The sequence below is a fragment of the Poromitra crassiceps genome (genome assembly GCF_964638095.1).
Source record: "Poromitra crassiceps genome assembly, chromosome: 29".
NCBI classification, from domain to species: domain Eukaryota; kingdom Metazoa; phylum Chordata; class Actinopteri; order Beryciformes; family Melamphaidae; genus Poromitra; species Poromitra crassiceps.
The window spans coordinates 13,908,622-13,926,310 of NC_139641.1; the positions used below are offsets into that span (position 1 = coordinate 13,908,622).

The following is a 17,689-nucleotide window of genomic DNA, read 5'->3' on the forward strand; positions in this document are numbered from 1 at the left end:
GATTTGCAGTACGCCCAGAAAAGATTAGCCTGGTAAACCGCCCGTCACGTGAACTCACATTGCATTTGGTTCTCCGTGTGAAACCTATGTGGAGCTATACCGTCCATCTGGCAGCGTCAGGTTAAGAAAAGATGTGAATCCACGAAATTTAGAGTGTTCTCACGTTGAGTTACTGTTTAGAGAGGCTGATTATAGGGGCCCGCGCTACCGCAGCTGACCACTGCGAGGCGCATTCTGTTTCCAAAAATGGCCGGAGTGTCCTCTCTTTCCTTCCATGCTCTTTGGTTATAACCGCCCAAGTCATAAGTCATTTCAACCTGGCACCGGCCCTGGTGTGTGTCATAATATCCTGAGGATGATGAGAAGCTGATAGAGGAAGGAGAAGAGCCCCCAAATTGTCACAACTCATTTATCAAACAATCTCCTTTCTTTGTTACTTCTTCTCATCCCCCCTTCCTCTTTTTAAATTCAACCCAGTTCTGCTTGAAACTCATGTAGGTATGAAACATGGGTAATTTACAGCAGGGCGATTGTGGGAATTTAGGACTTTAACCATGAGCAAGATAACAAGGAAAAGAGTGGAAGAGAGAAAGTATATGGAGACAAGATAGGTGGGTTTTTCTCCTCATCTAGACTTGGACAACTATTTTGAATAGCATATCAGTGTTGGGGGTAACTCATTACAAAAGTAACATATTACATGTAATATATTACTTTTAGCAGTAACTCAGTAATATAACTTATTACTTATAGGATTTCAGTAATATAATACCAGTTACTTTGTCAAGTAACTCAAGTTACAAATTGAGTGATTAAAAAAAAAATCAAAGCACATATTTAAAAGAGATACAATCATTTCCTAATCAAACTGTGTTTTTATGCAAACAAACACTATAGATGACAATAACAAAGGAAATGAATAACATTTAGAATTTTGGATTGTTTACACTGACTTCAAGGCAGTTTAAATGTTTTTTTGGGATGGTTCCAGGGTGGCAATGTCATTCTGCTGCTGCTGTTGTTTTGGTAAAAGTAATGCAAAAGTAGTGTAATAAGTAACAAGTTACTCTACACAGAAAGTAATATTGTAAAGAGAAAACATTGCATGGATGCAACTGGGACGTATCCTCAGTGATGTACCCTGGGGTCATAGGATGTTTCGGGTCTCGCAACATCATACACCCTCGCCCAGGTGACCCAGCCGGGGCTGGCCAAGCCCCAACTTACGTCCCAGTAGCTACCCATGGTCAGCCCTCTAGGAAGGGTCGAAGGTGGTCACGCAGTCAGGGCCACTCAATCCGCTGCTCCGGAACTACTCTGCCGGGACCGGGGGGGGAGAAGGGCTCTGGTACGTAGAGGGACCAGGCTCTGTGGGTTGCCACCCGGCCGGGCTCCTCCCTCGTCTCACCAGGTCTACGACCTGTGCGCTGCACCAGACTCCCCCGCTCCAAACATCTCATTCCGAGGTGATGGTATCCAGGGCCGTAACCAGAGTTCCGAAATAGGGGAGGTCCAGCAAGGGGAGGTGGAAAAAAATTTGAGTTTCCCCCCCCCCTTTTTTTAGCCATATTTAGAGTAATATATCATTTTAAATCAACATTAGGATTATACTGTTGTGATGTCATTATTCAGTATATTCTCTTTCATGTCACCACCTGCTCAGCTCTCCTGTCAACATAATTGTAACTAACAAACACAAACTGTTTTAGCCAAATTCATATCAAAATGACACCTACAAACACAGGTACACAACTCAAGCCGTACACAACACACAAAGTCATCATCGATAATAAAAAAAACATACAGAGGGACATTTATTTATTCCTGATAGGAACGATTGAAAAATAAAATAAAATATATTATGTTGTTTTTAACTTTACACCACCTCTTTTTGTTACTTATTGGGTCATGAAACTGAAACCATGCATATAGCCACCTGCATACCTGACTTCGGGAGCTTGGCAATTGGCATCATGCATGATTACAATGAGATGCACCCACTTTAAACCTGAATAAAGTAATAAAACCACTAGTAAACCAGTAGGCGGCGCCTGGCCTGCTGTTCAGTGAGTGGCCTGGCCTGGCCTGGCCTGCAAAAAAAAAAAAAAAAAAAAAAAATTTTTTTTTTTTTTTGCAGGCTGAAATATTAGGGGAGGTCCGGACCTCCCCGTCCTCATAGCTAGTTACGGCCATGATGGTATCTTAGTGGACACCATGCAGTACCAGTACTTGGTGGTACTGCAGACTCCACTTGCGGCTTGAATGGCCCTCCTAGAAGGCCTCTCGTGGATTGTTGGGATTCTTCCTCACGGAAGACGCAGGCTGGGGCGCTAACCCATACTGCTCCCGGGTGCCGTCCCTGTTCCGGCTGTCAACTGTCACTCCAGTGGTCACTAGTCTATTCCTGGTTGTCACGTAGTCTATTCCTATGAGTCACTGGCTAGGCTAAGCCAGGCTAACTTATAAAGAGAAAACATCGCATGGATGCATAACTGGGACGTATCCTCAGTGATGTACCCTGGGGTCATAGGATGTTTCGGGTCTCGCAACATCATACACCCTCGCCCAGGTGACCCAGCCGGGGCTGGCCAAGCCCCAACTTACGTCCCAGTAGCTACCCACGGTCAGCCCTCTAGGAAGGGTCGAAGGAAAGTAACGTATTACTTTCAAATGAAAGTAACATATTACTTTCAAATGAAAGTAACTAGTAATATGTAGTATATTACATTTTGAAAGTAACTTGCCCAACACTGGAGACAAGATAGGTGGGTTTTTGTCCTCATCTAGACTTGGACAACATCAGTGGTGTAAGCCAGTGGTTGCCAACCTTTTTTGTCTTATGTACCCCTTGAGCTGTTTTGCCATGCCAATAGTACCCCCTCACTCATGCCTGTTGACGATGCTCCTAAATTTGTTCTATAACTTTTAGTGTAATACGGTATGCAGACGTATAAGTAAATCCATAAAATTTATAATAATAATAAATTTTTTATTTTATTTTAAAATATATTTTTCACTGAACTGCCGGTGTGTGGGCATGGCTTCCTTTTTCCTTTTGTAACCAGGCTCCTCTAAACCTAAACCTGGAGCGACAGCGACTGGACGTTTTAGAGCCATTTAGTGGTAATGTAACAGTTGACACCTGTCGGGGGGAACTAGTTGCGGTGTGTAGGTGCCATTTTAACAATGGGCTTATGAAATGACTTTTGAAATGATTCACCCCCCCCCCCCCACCCCCACCATCATTTTGGAAATAAATTGTAATCCCAAATCTTTCCAAGTGTGTGTACACACACACACACACACACACACACACACACACACACACACACACACACACACACACACACACACACACTACATACATACATACATACATACATACATACATACATACATACATACATACATACAGTACATACATATTATGCAACACTGTTTGGATCTCACCTGCAATTACCACTCATCGCCATAGGTGTCACCCAAGAGAACAAAACTGAAGTATTATGGATTACAATTTTAATATTGTAATACAATTATTCAGCACTACAATACCAAAGGATATATATCTAAGTGCAATACCACATTTTCCAATGGTCTATTTATTCAATATGTATTCAATATGACATCACTTCAATGTGTGTATTTGATCGAGTTTGAATGTAACCTCGCGTCAGTCACCAGGCTCTTCTCGGCGAGAAGTGATTTTGTCACCCTGCCTGTTTCCGGCCTAGAGCCCGCCCTAGACAGGAAACAACAGCGGAAATAGCTCATTAACTTGACAATTAGACACAACGAATCAGAAAATAAAACGGCAAACAACAAAACAAAAGATGGACGTACCGAACTAAGTTTTTGAAGAAGTTCTTGTAGGAACATTGCGGATTCACAATCTCACATATTTTAAGCCAATACAGAAGCTTTACTTTTCAAACAAATGGCCAGTTGATGGAATAGTTATAACGCTAGTTGTCTGTCCGCTGTTATCGATAATAGAGGATCGAGTACAACAGTTGAATAGGACCTAAAGCAGTGGTGCTCAATTTGGGGCCCGCGGGCCAAGTTTGTTTTGGCCCGCCACGGATTTTGAAAAAAATAAATAAATAAATAAAATAAATAAAATAATAATAATATATATATATATATATATATATATATATATATATATATATATATTTAGAACACGGCTCTCTTGAATACTCGATTCTGATTGGTCAATCAACAAGATTCACCGGTCATTATTTCTCGACAACCGACCGCTGCTCTGCCACACCTGGATTAATCAGTTGAAAAGAGCTTTTTGTCAGCAAACACTACTAATTAGGCCAACCAGTTGCAGCTGTGGTGTCTTGTGTGCCAATTACGAATGAAACCGCTTTGTCGTTGAAAACGCTATTAAAAAATCTATTTGAATAATTATTTTTGTGAGATTATTGAATGATTTAGTTGTAGGCCGTGTTCTAAGCGGGATAATGTATATTGAGGCGGTGATTACTGGGAAATAATGACCTTCAGGTGAATCATTAAGCCCTCCGCTGCGCGTCGGGCTCAATCATCACCTGTCGGTCATTATTTCCCCCGTAATCACCGCCTCAATATACATTATCCCTTACATATATATATATATATATATATATATATATATCCCCAGCCCCCCCCCCCCCCCGAATTTTTTTTATCCAGAATGCAACTCGGGCAAATTATCAGATATCTGCACTGATTGCAAAGGGTGGACGAGCTTTTTCATGTGGTGACTTTGTGAAACAGTGTCTGAATGTGGCTGCGGATACTGTGTTCACTCCTGAGATTGCATCCATGCAAATTGTCATGGCAAATTGTTTACAAAAGATGGACAATAAAGCTGATTTTCAAAGTACCTTGAGGATTTTTCAAGTTGTGAATTAAGTCAAATTTCTCTCTTGATTACAAAGGTGGAAAATACAACTGTTTTTAACTGGGTGTTTACTGATTAAATGTTTAAGCTCCCCACAAATGCAGATGTTTTTTTAACCAATTGCAAATTATTACAATTACCAAACAGATAAAAAGTAGATTATTATATTGAAATGTTATTTTAGATTTAGAATGTTAATTTTCTATAAAACACAATACATTTTAATGTAATTCCACGTTTATTTTTGGCCCTCGGCCCTCCACCGATTGAGTTTTGGCCCTTCATGGGAAAGAATTTGGGCACCCCTGACCTAAAGGATCCCCCCCTCCCCCCCTTTCCTCTACTCCACCTGTCTGCATTAGTGCACTCCCCAGCAGAGCCCGTATCAGGCTAGATGAGATTCTGGAGCGTGGGATGTGGGGCTGTCAAAATAGCCCCAAAATCATATGCGAATATTCCCTCTAAACAAAACATATTCGTTTGAATATATTAAAATACTGAAATAAAAAAAAATTGCGTGCGTGGCAAACCAATACAACCAGAGAGCTTATATAACTACTTGGTTTATTTATTTGAACATAAACTTTTTATTATTTCAACATAAACATTGTTTCCCCCATATTTATTGAGTCAGTAATACAGTAGTAGCCTACACTTTTGTACTGTTTTTAAATACCAGAAATGATTATTATAGACAAATAGACACAGCTTCTCCTTATATTGGTTTTTAGTGCGTTTACTGCATCATGGAAGCTATTGAACTAAAACAGGAATTTTCCACAAAAATATTTATATAGAATACAAGAAGCACTAAAATCGACAAACAAGTTAGAGCTACGTTACGTCAATAGCTACAGAGAATACATTTGCCGTTACCGTTATGTTACATTACAGGGAGGGTTATACACGGGAAGATTACTGGAACTATTTCATTACACACAACAAAATTTCACAACTTTTCATAAACTTTCAAGGATTTGAACAATTCCATGAGTTTTACAGGCCTGGAAAACAAGATTTTGAAATCCCATGACTTTTCCAGGTTTTCCATGGCCGTGGGAACCCTGAGTTAAATGTTTCTCTCTTCAAGTCTCCTTTACAACCTAAACCTTTACCACAGACTGAGCAATTAAATTGTTTACTCTCCTGTGTGGACTATCATGTGTCTCTTCAAGTTTCCTTGCTGACCAAAACCTTTACCACAGACTGAGCAATTAAATTGTTTATCTCCTGTGTGGACTACCATGTGTGTCTTCAAGTATCCTTTCTGACCAAAACTTTTACCACAGACTGAGCAATCAAATTGTCTATCTCCTGTGTGGACTATCATGTGTCTCTTCAAGTCTCCTTTCTGACCAAAACCTTTACCACAGACTGAGCAATTAAATTGTTTATCTCCTGTGTGGACTATCATGTGTCTCTTCAAGTGTCCTTGACTAAAACCTTTACCACAGACTGAGCAAATACATTGTTTATCTCCTGTGTGGACTATCATGTGTGTCTTCAAGTCTGCTTTATGACTAAAACCTTTACCACAGACTGAGCAATTAAATTGTTTATCTCCTGTGTGGACTACCATGTGTTTCTTCAAGTTTCCTTTACGACTAAAACCTTTACCACAGACTGAGCAATTAAATTGTTTATCTCCTGTGTGGACTACCATGTGTGTCTTCAAGTATCCTTTCTGACCAAAACTTTTACCACAGAGTGAGCAATTAAATTGTTTATCTCCTGTGTGGACTATCATGTGTCTCTTCAAGTCTCCTTTCTGACCAAAACCTTTACCACAGAGTGAGCAATTAAATTGTTTATCTCCTGTGTGGACTATCATGTGTCTCTTCAAGTGTCCTTGACTAAAACCTTTACCACAGACTGAGCAAATACATTGTTTATCTCCTGTGTGGACTATCATGTGTGTCTTCAAGTCTGCTTTATGACTAAAACCTTTACCACAGACTGAGCAATTAAATTGTTTATCTCCTGTGTGGACTACCATGTGTGTCTTCAAGGATCCTTTCTGACCAAAACTTTTACCACAGAGTGAGCAATTAAATTGTTTATCTCCTGTGTGGACTACCATGTGTGTCTTCAAGGATCCTTTCTGACCAAAACCTTTACCACAGACTGAGCAAGTAAATTGTTTATCTCCTGTGTGGACTACCATGTGTCTCTTCAATCGTGCTTTGTGACTAAAACCTTTACCACAGACTGAGCAATTAAATTGTTTATCTCCTGTGTGGACTATCATGTGTCTCTTTAAGTTTACTTTATGACCAAAACTTTTACCACAGACTGAGCAATTAAATTGTTTATCTCCTGTGTGGACTATCATGTGTCTCTTTAAGTTTACTTTATGACCAAAACTTTTACCACAGACTGAGCAATTAAATTGTTTATCTCCTGTGTGGACTACCATGTGTGTCTTCAAGTATGCTTTATGACTAAAACCTTTACCACAGAGTGAGCAATTAAATTGTTTATCTCCTGTGTGGACTATCATGTGTCTCTTCAAGGATCCTTTGTTACCAAAACCTTTACCACAGACTGAGCAATTAAAGTGTGTATCTCCTGTGTGGACTATCATGTGTGTCTTCAAGTAGTCTTTACGACCAAAACCTTTACCACAGACTGAGCAATTAAATTGTTTATCTCCTGTGTGGACTACCATGTGTGTCTTCAAGGATCCTTTACGACCAAAACCTTTACCACAGAGTGAGCAATTAAATTGTGTATCTCCTGTGTGGACTACCATGTGTGTCTTCAAGTATGCTTTATGACTAAAACCTTTACCACAGACTGAGCAATTAAATTGTTTATCTCCTGTGTGGACTATCATGTGTCTCTTCAAGTATCCTTTATGACCAAAACTTTTACCACAGACTGAGCAAATACATTGTTTATCTCCTGTGTGGACTATCATGTGTCTCTTCAAGTATCCTTTATGACCAAAACTTTTACCACAGACTGAGCAAATACATGGTTTATCTCCTGTGTGGACTATCATGTGTCTCTTCAAGTGTGCTTCATTAGCAAATCTTTTACCACAAACTGAGCAGCTGAAGTGTTTCTTCCTTGGAACGTCACTGTTTTTCTGTGAGCCTAAACCTGACTGAAGTTCACTAGTTTCCACCCATTCACCATCATTGTCTTCAGTCTCAGAAGAGTCTGAAGTCTTGTCATCACTAGTTGGTTGTGAATTACTAGCTAGATGTAAGTATATAAAGTTCCTGGCTGGTTCTGATACTCCACAGTCCTCTTCATCAGCTTCTGTTTTCATCTGTTCAGTTGAGCAGGTGGCTACAGGCTCTACCTCTCTGTTCTCTTCAGTTTGGCTTTGATGAAGCTGTGAGGACTGAGGTTTCTCTTCCTCCTCTTCACTCTTCACAGGGACAACTGAGAATGGGAACATGGTGATATCAGCCTCCTCCAGCCGTTGAAGCTGCTCTCCCTCCCTCCTGATCCAGAGTTCCTCCTGTTCCTCTTTAATGTCTGGGGGCTCTGGTCCCTCCTGAAGCTGCTCTCCCTCCCTCCTGATCCAGAGTTCCTCCTGTTCCTCTTTAATGTCTGGGGGCTCTGGGTCCTCCTGAAGCTGCTCTCCCTCCCTCCTAATCCAGAGTTCCTCCTGTTCCTCTTTAATGTCTGGGGGCTCTGGGTCCTCCTGAAGCTGCTCTCCCTCCTGACTGGTCTGGGGTTCCTCTTTAATGTGTGGGGGCTCTGGGTCCTCCTGGTCGAGACTGGGGCTCCACTCCTGCTGCTCAGCGGGAACTAACAGCTGCTGGAGGTCTGGAGGCAAGGCTTCTCTGTGTAACCGCACAGCGTCCAGCAGTTTATCTTCATCACCCGCAGTTAGGTGCTGCTTCACCACAGCTCTCAGCTTCTGGACTTTAGACATTTTAATTTTCACACAGTGACAGGAACTTTTCCTCCTGAACTTTACTGACAAACTTCCTTCAAAGCTCCAATAGCTTCACAGCTAACGTTAGCTTCACAGCTAGCTAAACCATTCATCTGAGTCCAGTGAGTCTTCTTCCTCTGATCAACGGAGCCCTGGTTCCACTTCATATATTCGTGATAATATCGTCCGCACATACGAGTCTTCTGTTTGTAAATTAACCTTCTTAAAGTATTATAAACGGGAAATAGGCTAGTATGCTACTGCTAGTGCTCACGTGATCTGACGCACGCTTGGCACGTCGCGTTCCGATGACGTAGGACGATACTGATGATGACGTAGGACGATACTACAGCTCACAGCTCACAGAAACAAACAATCATGGCGGACTCCGTACCACTTGTGTATCTCGCAATTAGCAACATTCCTGTCGCCTTTCGTTCAGCGGACCTCAGAAATTACTTCAGCCAGTTGATAGAAAGCGGTGGGTTCCAGTGTTTCCACTACCGACACCGACCAGAGGTTCTCAGAGAGACCGAAGAGGAGGAGGAGGAGGAGGAGGAGGAGGAGGAGGAGGGCTCAAAGCAGGAGTCCGACGAGCCGACACACGGAGGAGCTGGAGGACCTGGTGGCCCGTCGGATGAGAGCACGGTGGACAGCTCGATCTCCTCCTCGGAGACCACAAAACAAGACTATTCCTCCTCGTCGAAGCCACGCGTGAAATCCTGTTGCTGTATAGTCTCAGTCCACGATGCCAAGGAAGCGGACAGATTGATCAAGATGTACTCAGGGAACCAGTGGATTGACTCGAAAGGAAGCTGGCTGGCGAGACGCTGTGTTATCAAGAGAGTCAAAGTTTCATATGACACAGGTTAGTTAGTAGACGTCAACCAACCTTGTGTTTGTTTGGCCCGTATGTTTCTGTTGTGCAATTCAGTGAGGCCATTTACACCTGGCGCTAACATGTGTTTTCTGTGATCAGATTGCAATCAGATTGTATTTGATCACTTCAGCCTGATTCCATTTACACCTGGCGTTAACATGCATTTCCTGCAATCAGATTGCAGAAATGGTTGTCCTCTCAATGCGCATAAAGTTGCTGTATCCAGATTGAGAGGACACATTGCATTTACACTTGTGTTCAATGTGTACACAATGCATCCCTGACCACCTCCGGAGGTGGTTTGGCCGATCAGATTGCAATCCTTCTTCAATGCGTTTTGGGGGTGTTTACACCTGGCATTTTCAAGTGATAAAACACAATCTGATTGCAATCTGATCACAGAAAACGCATGTTAGCGCCAGGTGTAAATGGCCTCAGTGTGTCCTAATTACCCACCCTATATGAGTTCTTGTCTGAGGATGTTGGGTTGAAGAAAAGTAAATTATTAGATCAGTCTCTCTGCTTAGTGGTTGTCTCAAGGTTTGTTGTTTTTAAGTTGATCAGTGTTTTCCACGTCGATATTATGTTTGTCACCTTACATCTTTTGTCTTTTTTTTATGTTAATATTAACATAAAGCACTTTGTAACTCTTGTTATTATGTTTTCAGATGAGGAGTGCTTCCCCTATAAGACAAAGTGTGAGCAGCGGCACCGCGTGTCCTTAACAGAACGTTTCACAGAGGCTGACCTCCGAGGCTTATGTGAGTTAAACCCACCCTCCCTGATGCACAATGGGAACGTGGGCACACCGGTGAAAGTATTCCTGCAGCTCATCCAGTCGTGCCGTCTGCCTCCGCGTCTCATCCGCAAGTTGGGCCTCGTTTTCCCCAAGACCAGCTCCAACCGCCGCTATGGCAATGTGCCTTTCCAGTACTACGACGCCCACACAGTACCAGCCACAGAAGAGAATATCTTCACAGCTGCTGGACATGAAATATCAGGGCCATGCGGTGTGGCTGCTCCATCCTCACGAGCCAAGCAGCTAGGTGACCACCGAGAAACAACAGACGACACCGATGACCCGGAGGAGGAGGAGGAGGATGTGCAGCCAAATGCAAATGATGTGGGTTTTATATCTGTTTGCACGTTATTACTTACTTACTTTACTTACTTTACTTTATTGTTTATTTAGACAGGACAGTGCACAAAGACAGTTATACATGTACAGAATCATCCATACGTGACAACGGTAAAAGTGCCGGGGTTAGGCCAAGCTAATTTTCACCCGCAGTCCTCGGGACATCAACAACTAAAAACTACAAGATAAATACAGAATACAGGAATAAAAAAGCAATATAATAAAAATGCATAAGGGATAAAAAAAAAAAACATACACAAGGGATAACAATACATACACAGAATAAAAGCAATACACACAAACAGATAAGATAATAAAATGATAGAAAAATAAAATGTCCAAGAGAAGGCTATTGATTATACGTGCACTGTTGCGTCGTTTTGAGCCATGCCTTGATTTTGACTTTAAAAGTAGGGTAAGTGGGACATTCCCTCACTGCGGCCGGGAGACTGTTCCATATCTTTCCGCCCACAATGGACAGGACGTTCTTCCCCAAAGCGGTGCGTCTGTGGCCCAGCTCACAGTCTCCTCTTAGACACGCCCTGGTGGTCATGCCCTCCACGGACCTCCGTTTAAAAAACTCTCCCAGAGGGGGTGGGGCGAGACCATGGAGACACTTAAAAACAAAACAGGCCTGTCTGAAGGTTTTAAAATGGTCAAAATCAAGGAAATCATGCTTCTTTATAATGTTACAGATATGGATAAAGATTGTTTTTTTATCGAAGATCTTTAGGGCTTTTTTAAATAAAGATTCAATCGGCTTAAGAGCTGTTTTACATGCCAACGACCAGCTCGTTAAGCAGTAGTCAATGTGGGAAAAAAGCATAGTGTATTAGTGATAGGATGTCTAGGGGGCTGTGGTATTTTGCTGGAAGAATTGCTATCATCATTTGTTCTTCTCCTCCTCGGGTGCAGGATGATGACCGATGTGAGGAGTGGGAGCGCCATGAAGCTTTGCACGAGGACGTAACGAGCCAGGAGCGGAGCAAGGAGAGGCTCTATGAAGAGGAGATTGAGCTGAAATGGGAAAAGGGTGGTTCAGGCCTGGTGTTCTACACTGATGCCCAGTACTGGCAGGAGGAAGAAGGAGGTATTACAGACACTTCACACAAACTAACATTAACATAACGGTTGTAAAAAAAAAAAAAAAAAAAATGTTCTTGGATCAAGACATAACTCAATTGTTCCCAACTTCAGTCCTCTGGACAAAGAGTAACGCTGGTTTTCTGTCCTATTAGGTGGTTATCAGTTAACTGCGTTCACCTGACGTCCCAGATCTAAAATCAAAGAAAACCAGTAATACTCTGGGTTTAGAAGACCAGGGTTGAATACCACTGCCATACATGAATTATGTTTACTTGATGAAATATTGATTATGTCTCTTTACTCCCCTTTCTTTAGATTTTGATGAACAAACAGCAGACGACTGGGATGTTGACATGAGCGTTTATTATGACAAAGGTAATTAAAATGCACTATTATTTAACTGTCATTCCCTCGGTTGACAAATGGAACCAAACAGAAAATGCACAAAGTGTTAGGGCGTTTTCACTACCTACCTCATTTGGTGATCCGACCAAGCGCATTTTTGATTCAACAGCTGCCATAGCCAGCTGCATTGTGGGTAATCGGGCTGAGGACGAGCATTTTATGGTTAAAAAAAACATCTTAATTCTTCACATGCTGTTTTGTTGGCTGGCGAAACGGTGGATTATTCTTTGGGGATTTTTTTTTGCATGATTGCAGCATCTTTATAAGTTATTATTTTATTCTTGACAGCGGTCATATTTTCCATGATAGTAGCCTACTTTAGGCAGAAGTTGCAAAGGTTTGGTTTTATATTTTTACCAAATGACCTGCGCGTTAATGACACACATCACGGCCAAATTCCACTGAGTCCGTGTTCGGTCCGTCTGCGCTGCGGTACGGCTTCGGAGCCGATACGTTTCCGCTCTAATCAATGTGTCAACTCCCACCTACTCCGCTGCGTTGCGTGTCTCCGACGATCCGGAGCTCTCCGAAGCAGATACGCAAGGCTTCTATTTTTCACGGATGTCGGAGCAAAGCCGCAGCAAGTTGGGCGGAGCCAGGCATGGAGTCAACAGGGCACAGGTGTTTACAGCATTCAATATCAAGCCAGAGGACAAACATGTATGAGGAAAAGTTAATCATCGAAGTGGAAAACCACAAAATAATATATGACACGACACATCCTTTTTACAAGGACAACACCAAGCAAGTCCACCCCTCCTCTGCTTCTCCAGTTGGGAACAATGATGTTGTGCCTGTTTGTTGTTGTATTTATCCCACACAAATTGTCTCGCGCGAATGTGCGCGATTCCACTGCGAGAACTTGTCGGTCTCGTCACTCCAGCTGTCTGGCAGAGCGGAGCCGTGACGTTGGTGGAGCACAGAGCACAGCCGCAACGCAAATGCACTCAGTGGAATCCCGGTGTTAGCCCGACTCTTGCGTCTCACGTTGCAGTCATTGATTGACAGGTGATAGAAGCATGCTTGACACGGGGAAATGTCGTGCGGGACCTTGAGAATACAGAGCGAGTTGAATGACAGACATCGGTTCAGATTTGGGGATTCAGACAGAGGGCTGTTCACATGCACATTCTGGTTCACTGCTGTGGTTGGCACGCGCCGTCTCCCTTCCTCTGTCTGTCTGTCGGTCTGTCTGTCTGTCTCTCTCTCTCACACACAGACACACTCTGTCACCATCACCCAATGGCAAATACGCACACCGGTCTCGACCATAGACTGTATATAAAAGGGAGTAGGCTAAAGCACGCGCGCACAGTCACATTCTTATCATTTCAGCTGTCAAAACAAAATCTCTGGGAAGTGGGAATTTTTCATTTTCTCCCGGCCAATCCGGGACGGTTGGCAGCGCTATGTGGTCCGCTTGCTTTTGACCTGGTGTGAAACTGAACCAAAACCAACTGAGAAAAACTCAACAATGTTGCATTTGGTGCAAATCAGGAACTAGGCTGGTCTGAGAATGCTCCTTAATTGTTCATGTGGAGCCAGATTGCCTTGAACTCAGATCTTCCTCCCACAGATGGAGGAGACATGGATTCCCGCGACTACGTCCGCATGCGCTATGAAAAGAGGCTGAGGGACGGCCTTGAAGATCGGTCAGGACACAGCCAGACGATCGGCAGCTTTGAGAAGTTCACTAAGGTAAGGGAGGACCTCCACTAGCGCTGCACGATTTGGGGGAAAGGTGCAATTAGCGATTATGGTGGACAATATTGCGATTTGCGATTGTGATTGCGATATAATAAACAAATGGTATCTAGGGATGTGCCGGCATGAGTTTTTGATGGTATGATAGTGATCACCTTGGACAAAAATACCACGGTTTCACGTATCACAGACTAAAATACATGAAATATATTACAATTTAAAATATATTAAAACTAAATAAATTAAACAATTTGAAATAAAATGATCTTAAAAAAACAAAAACATTTTGAGACATTTGCCTGTCCCAAACATGTAAAAAAGAAACACCAGAAAAATAGAAACTGCACTGTGTTACAGCACATAGAAGATGGCTCAGACTGGCAAAGTTAGTTACATGTCTGTCCAGTAATACAGTGATACACCCCGTTTATTTCTTTTGTAGTGACAGATGGCCTTAAAGGCCACACTCACGTGACGCTTCTTGAGAGAGAGGTGAGGTAACGTGCATCTGCAGACTTTATCGAGGGACCATGAAGGCGTCATGTGACAGGCTAGCTAGGAGCCTGGGAGGTGCTGCTGCTGGCAGCTGCAACAGTGTTTTCTCTGCTATCAACCTTGTTAATCTCGTTATATTCTTCATCACAGCGGGTCATTACCCACTGTGCACTTAATCGTGCACTAGTTCTGCATAAGCACCTGCAGCTCTCTGCTTATTTTACTGACTTTCTCACTAATCACACAGCTGTTTACATGCTTTTCTGAACGGCAAGCTAGTTATTAGCATAGCTCGCTGTCATGGATGTTTTCTCTCTCCCTCTCGGTAAAATGTTACGTTTGTGACCCTTAATTGCTGCGCATAACATTACTTATTTGCGGGAGTGCATGGGAGAAGTCTCCCGCTAGTGTTGATGCCCAGTGTGATGGCAGAGAAACGTGTGTTTGCTGCGTCACGTGTAACGTTAGTTTAGAGGAGGCACACACACACACACACACACACATACACACACACAAAGACGTGAGAAAAAAAAATAATAATCGCACACTTTTGCGGTTATGTAATCGCACGTGCTGACATCGTGATTGCGATTAGATTAATCGTGCAGCACTAGTCTCCACAACAGTTGATTTGACTCCAATCTGTGTATGGAGCCTATAATACTAGACATGTTTTCACCATCTCTTTTCTTGGGTTAGGGCTTTGGCCGTCGTGTGATGGAGAAGCAGGGCTGGAAGGACGGTGAAGGGCTGGGGAACAGTCAGGCTGGGATCCCAGACGCCCTTGACAATGACGGACAACATCCCAAGTGCAAAAGGGGCTTTGGGTGAGTAAAAACCAAGTAAATACAGACTTGAAAAAAACAGAACTCATTTTAAACGTACTTTTAAAAATAGACTAAAGACTTTTATGTTTACCGTTGCTTTTAACTGCTGACAGCTGTTTCTCAATCACTATTATACAATTGGTTTTAAAACATAGACGACTGTAATTACTGCTAAAAGCTGCAGGTCGGGGGGATCGTTTCCCGTAATATGGATACACTCACAAGAGGGTGAGGTGATGCGTCAGGAGGGACGCACGCGTAAGGGGAGCTTACTTGAGCCGTACTCGTTTTAAGCAAGGTTTAGAGAGAAAAAAAACGGCCTGTTTGTCGACGGGCAACAGATGACGCAAGGTACAAGCGGGGGTATGCTTGGCATCCAAACTGCAGTATAGAGGAAAAGAGGACCCCGTACCCAGACCTGAGTTTTATGTGTGTGTCGTCATGTTTATAGTCATGATGTCGGGGGACTCAATATAGATAAATTGATTTATTCTATTATGCAAACCCAATGAGTCCTCTATAAGTTTTTAGCTCTTTTTGCAACTGCTGCGCCTGTTGCTTAATGCACTTTTTATACTATTTTTTTTTTAAAGTTTTGTTGTGATGCTTTTAACACGTTAATTGCCAAGAACGAGTTGAGTCGTCAAACACAATCCAGCTGTTCACTGCCAACGACGAGTTGAGTCGTCAAAAAAATCGTTTTTTTTTTTTTGACGGTGGGGCGTTGATCAATCCCTTTTACGTCTCCTATACAATTATTGGAGGTATTGAATGTGTATAATCTATTTTACCGACCCACTAAGTGTTGACAGTGCTCCCCCAGACGAGCGAAATCAAAGAAAAAACTGCCGCGGGAGCAAGCCATTCAAGGAAATGGCGAGGCGATTTTACAGTAATCCATTCCAGACTTGTCTTGCCCGAGAGCGGCCGCGCAGGCAGCAGCACACAGAGAGCGGAGAGCGATTTGCAAAATAGATTATAGGTGAAACACACTTTGAAACACCTCAGAAAGGCCAGAATCAACATCTGCCCATCGCCCACGCATCCCCCGGCCCATCTTGACTCGCACAAGGAGCGTCCGCACGCAGGCAAGCAGGCAGGCAGGCACGCAGGCAGGCAGGCAGGCAGCAGCAACGCGCTTCTGACACGCCCGCTGTAGAGCCAGGAGGAAGGAGGAGAAGACACACGGAGGGAGGAGTTTGAATGAGAGGGGTGTTTCCTGTTGTTATGGAGGAAATTACTGTTCAAAACTATTGTTTAGAATGTCTGACGGTCTTACTGATGCCAAAAATGAATGGTTAAAGTGACTGTTCTATCGAATTTCACAAAAAGCCATTTATCTCTGAATAAATTTCCAGACGCTGAAACCATGCTGTACTCAACGGCTAATATCTACATAACTACTAACTCTACAAACTAACTCTTTTAGACAGAGAAAGCACACATTCTATTAGTACTTTTCTGAACTTTGTGTTCACAAAGTCCAACCAGAAAATTATGCTCGGCTCTTGTAAAATGAGCCAGAATCCTCAAAAAAAGGCCTGGCAGAAGCTACCTACAGTAAAAAAAAAACGGCTGGCAGTCAATGTGTTAAATGTCCATTTTATTCTCTTCTTTTATTCTTTTATTTTCCTGTCAACCATTTTATGTGAAGCACTTTGCATTGCCTCTGTGTATGAAATGTGCTATACAAATAAACTTTCATGATGCTAATGAGCATTCCTGTGTTTTTGTGCAGGTATCATGGAGAGAAGTTGAACTCCGGCCCTGTAAAGAAGGCCAGACCAGGCTTTCATATAACCACAGTGTTCGATCAACCCAAAGACATAGATCGAGGTGATACCTTACTGAGACGCCAACCAAACACCAGTATGAAGTACAGACGCTGGCAGCCAGGTGGCACCATTGGACCACGAAGATGACTTTTTGTAAACCTTTTTTAGTGTTTTATTTGAGTTATTTATACACCACTCTGCTCTATTAAAACATGGTTGTCAAACGTTTCGTTCCAGTTGTCTTGACTTTGTCATTTTACGTTTTTACTGTTCTCCTTAATTTTATGCGCACTCACTTTATAACTCACTTTATTATAACAACTTATTATGCAATTGCAATAGATAGATTGATTGTAATAAGAATGTAATCACTACATGTTGATAGTGTCTGACAGACACTATCCTTTAGTTAGGACCTAAAGGACCCCCCCTCCCCCCCTTTCCTCTGCTCCAGCTGTCTGCATTAGTGCACTCCCCAGCAGAGCCCGTATCAGGCTAGATGAGATTCTGGAGCGTGGGATGTAGGGCTGTCAAAATAGCCCCAAAATCATATTTGAATATTCCCTCTAAACAAAACATATTCCTTTGAA

General features: G+C 42.7%; 1 protein-coding gene across 1 annotated transcript; it reads left to right on the forward strand.

Annotated features, from left to right (window-relative positions):
• Nucleotides 1-9,167: 9,167 nt before the first annotated feature.
• On the forward strand, nucleotides 9,168-17,246 carry LOC310799926 (G patch domain-containing protein 3-like; the record flags this gene model as incomplete). The annotated part of the gene is made up of 7 exons (XM_083662534.1): nucleotides 9,168-9,657; nucleotides 10,338-10,792; nucleotides 11,723-11,897; nucleotides 12,209-12,268; nucleotides 13,875-13,996; nucleotides 15,197-15,324; nucleotides 17,063-17,246. 7 exons carry the CDS (start codon nucleotides 9,168-9,170, stop codon nucleotides 17,244-17,246), a joined length of 1,614 nt encoding a protein of 537 aa, XP_083518660.1.
• Between the last annotated feature and the right edge of the window lie 443 nt (nucleotides 17,247-17,689).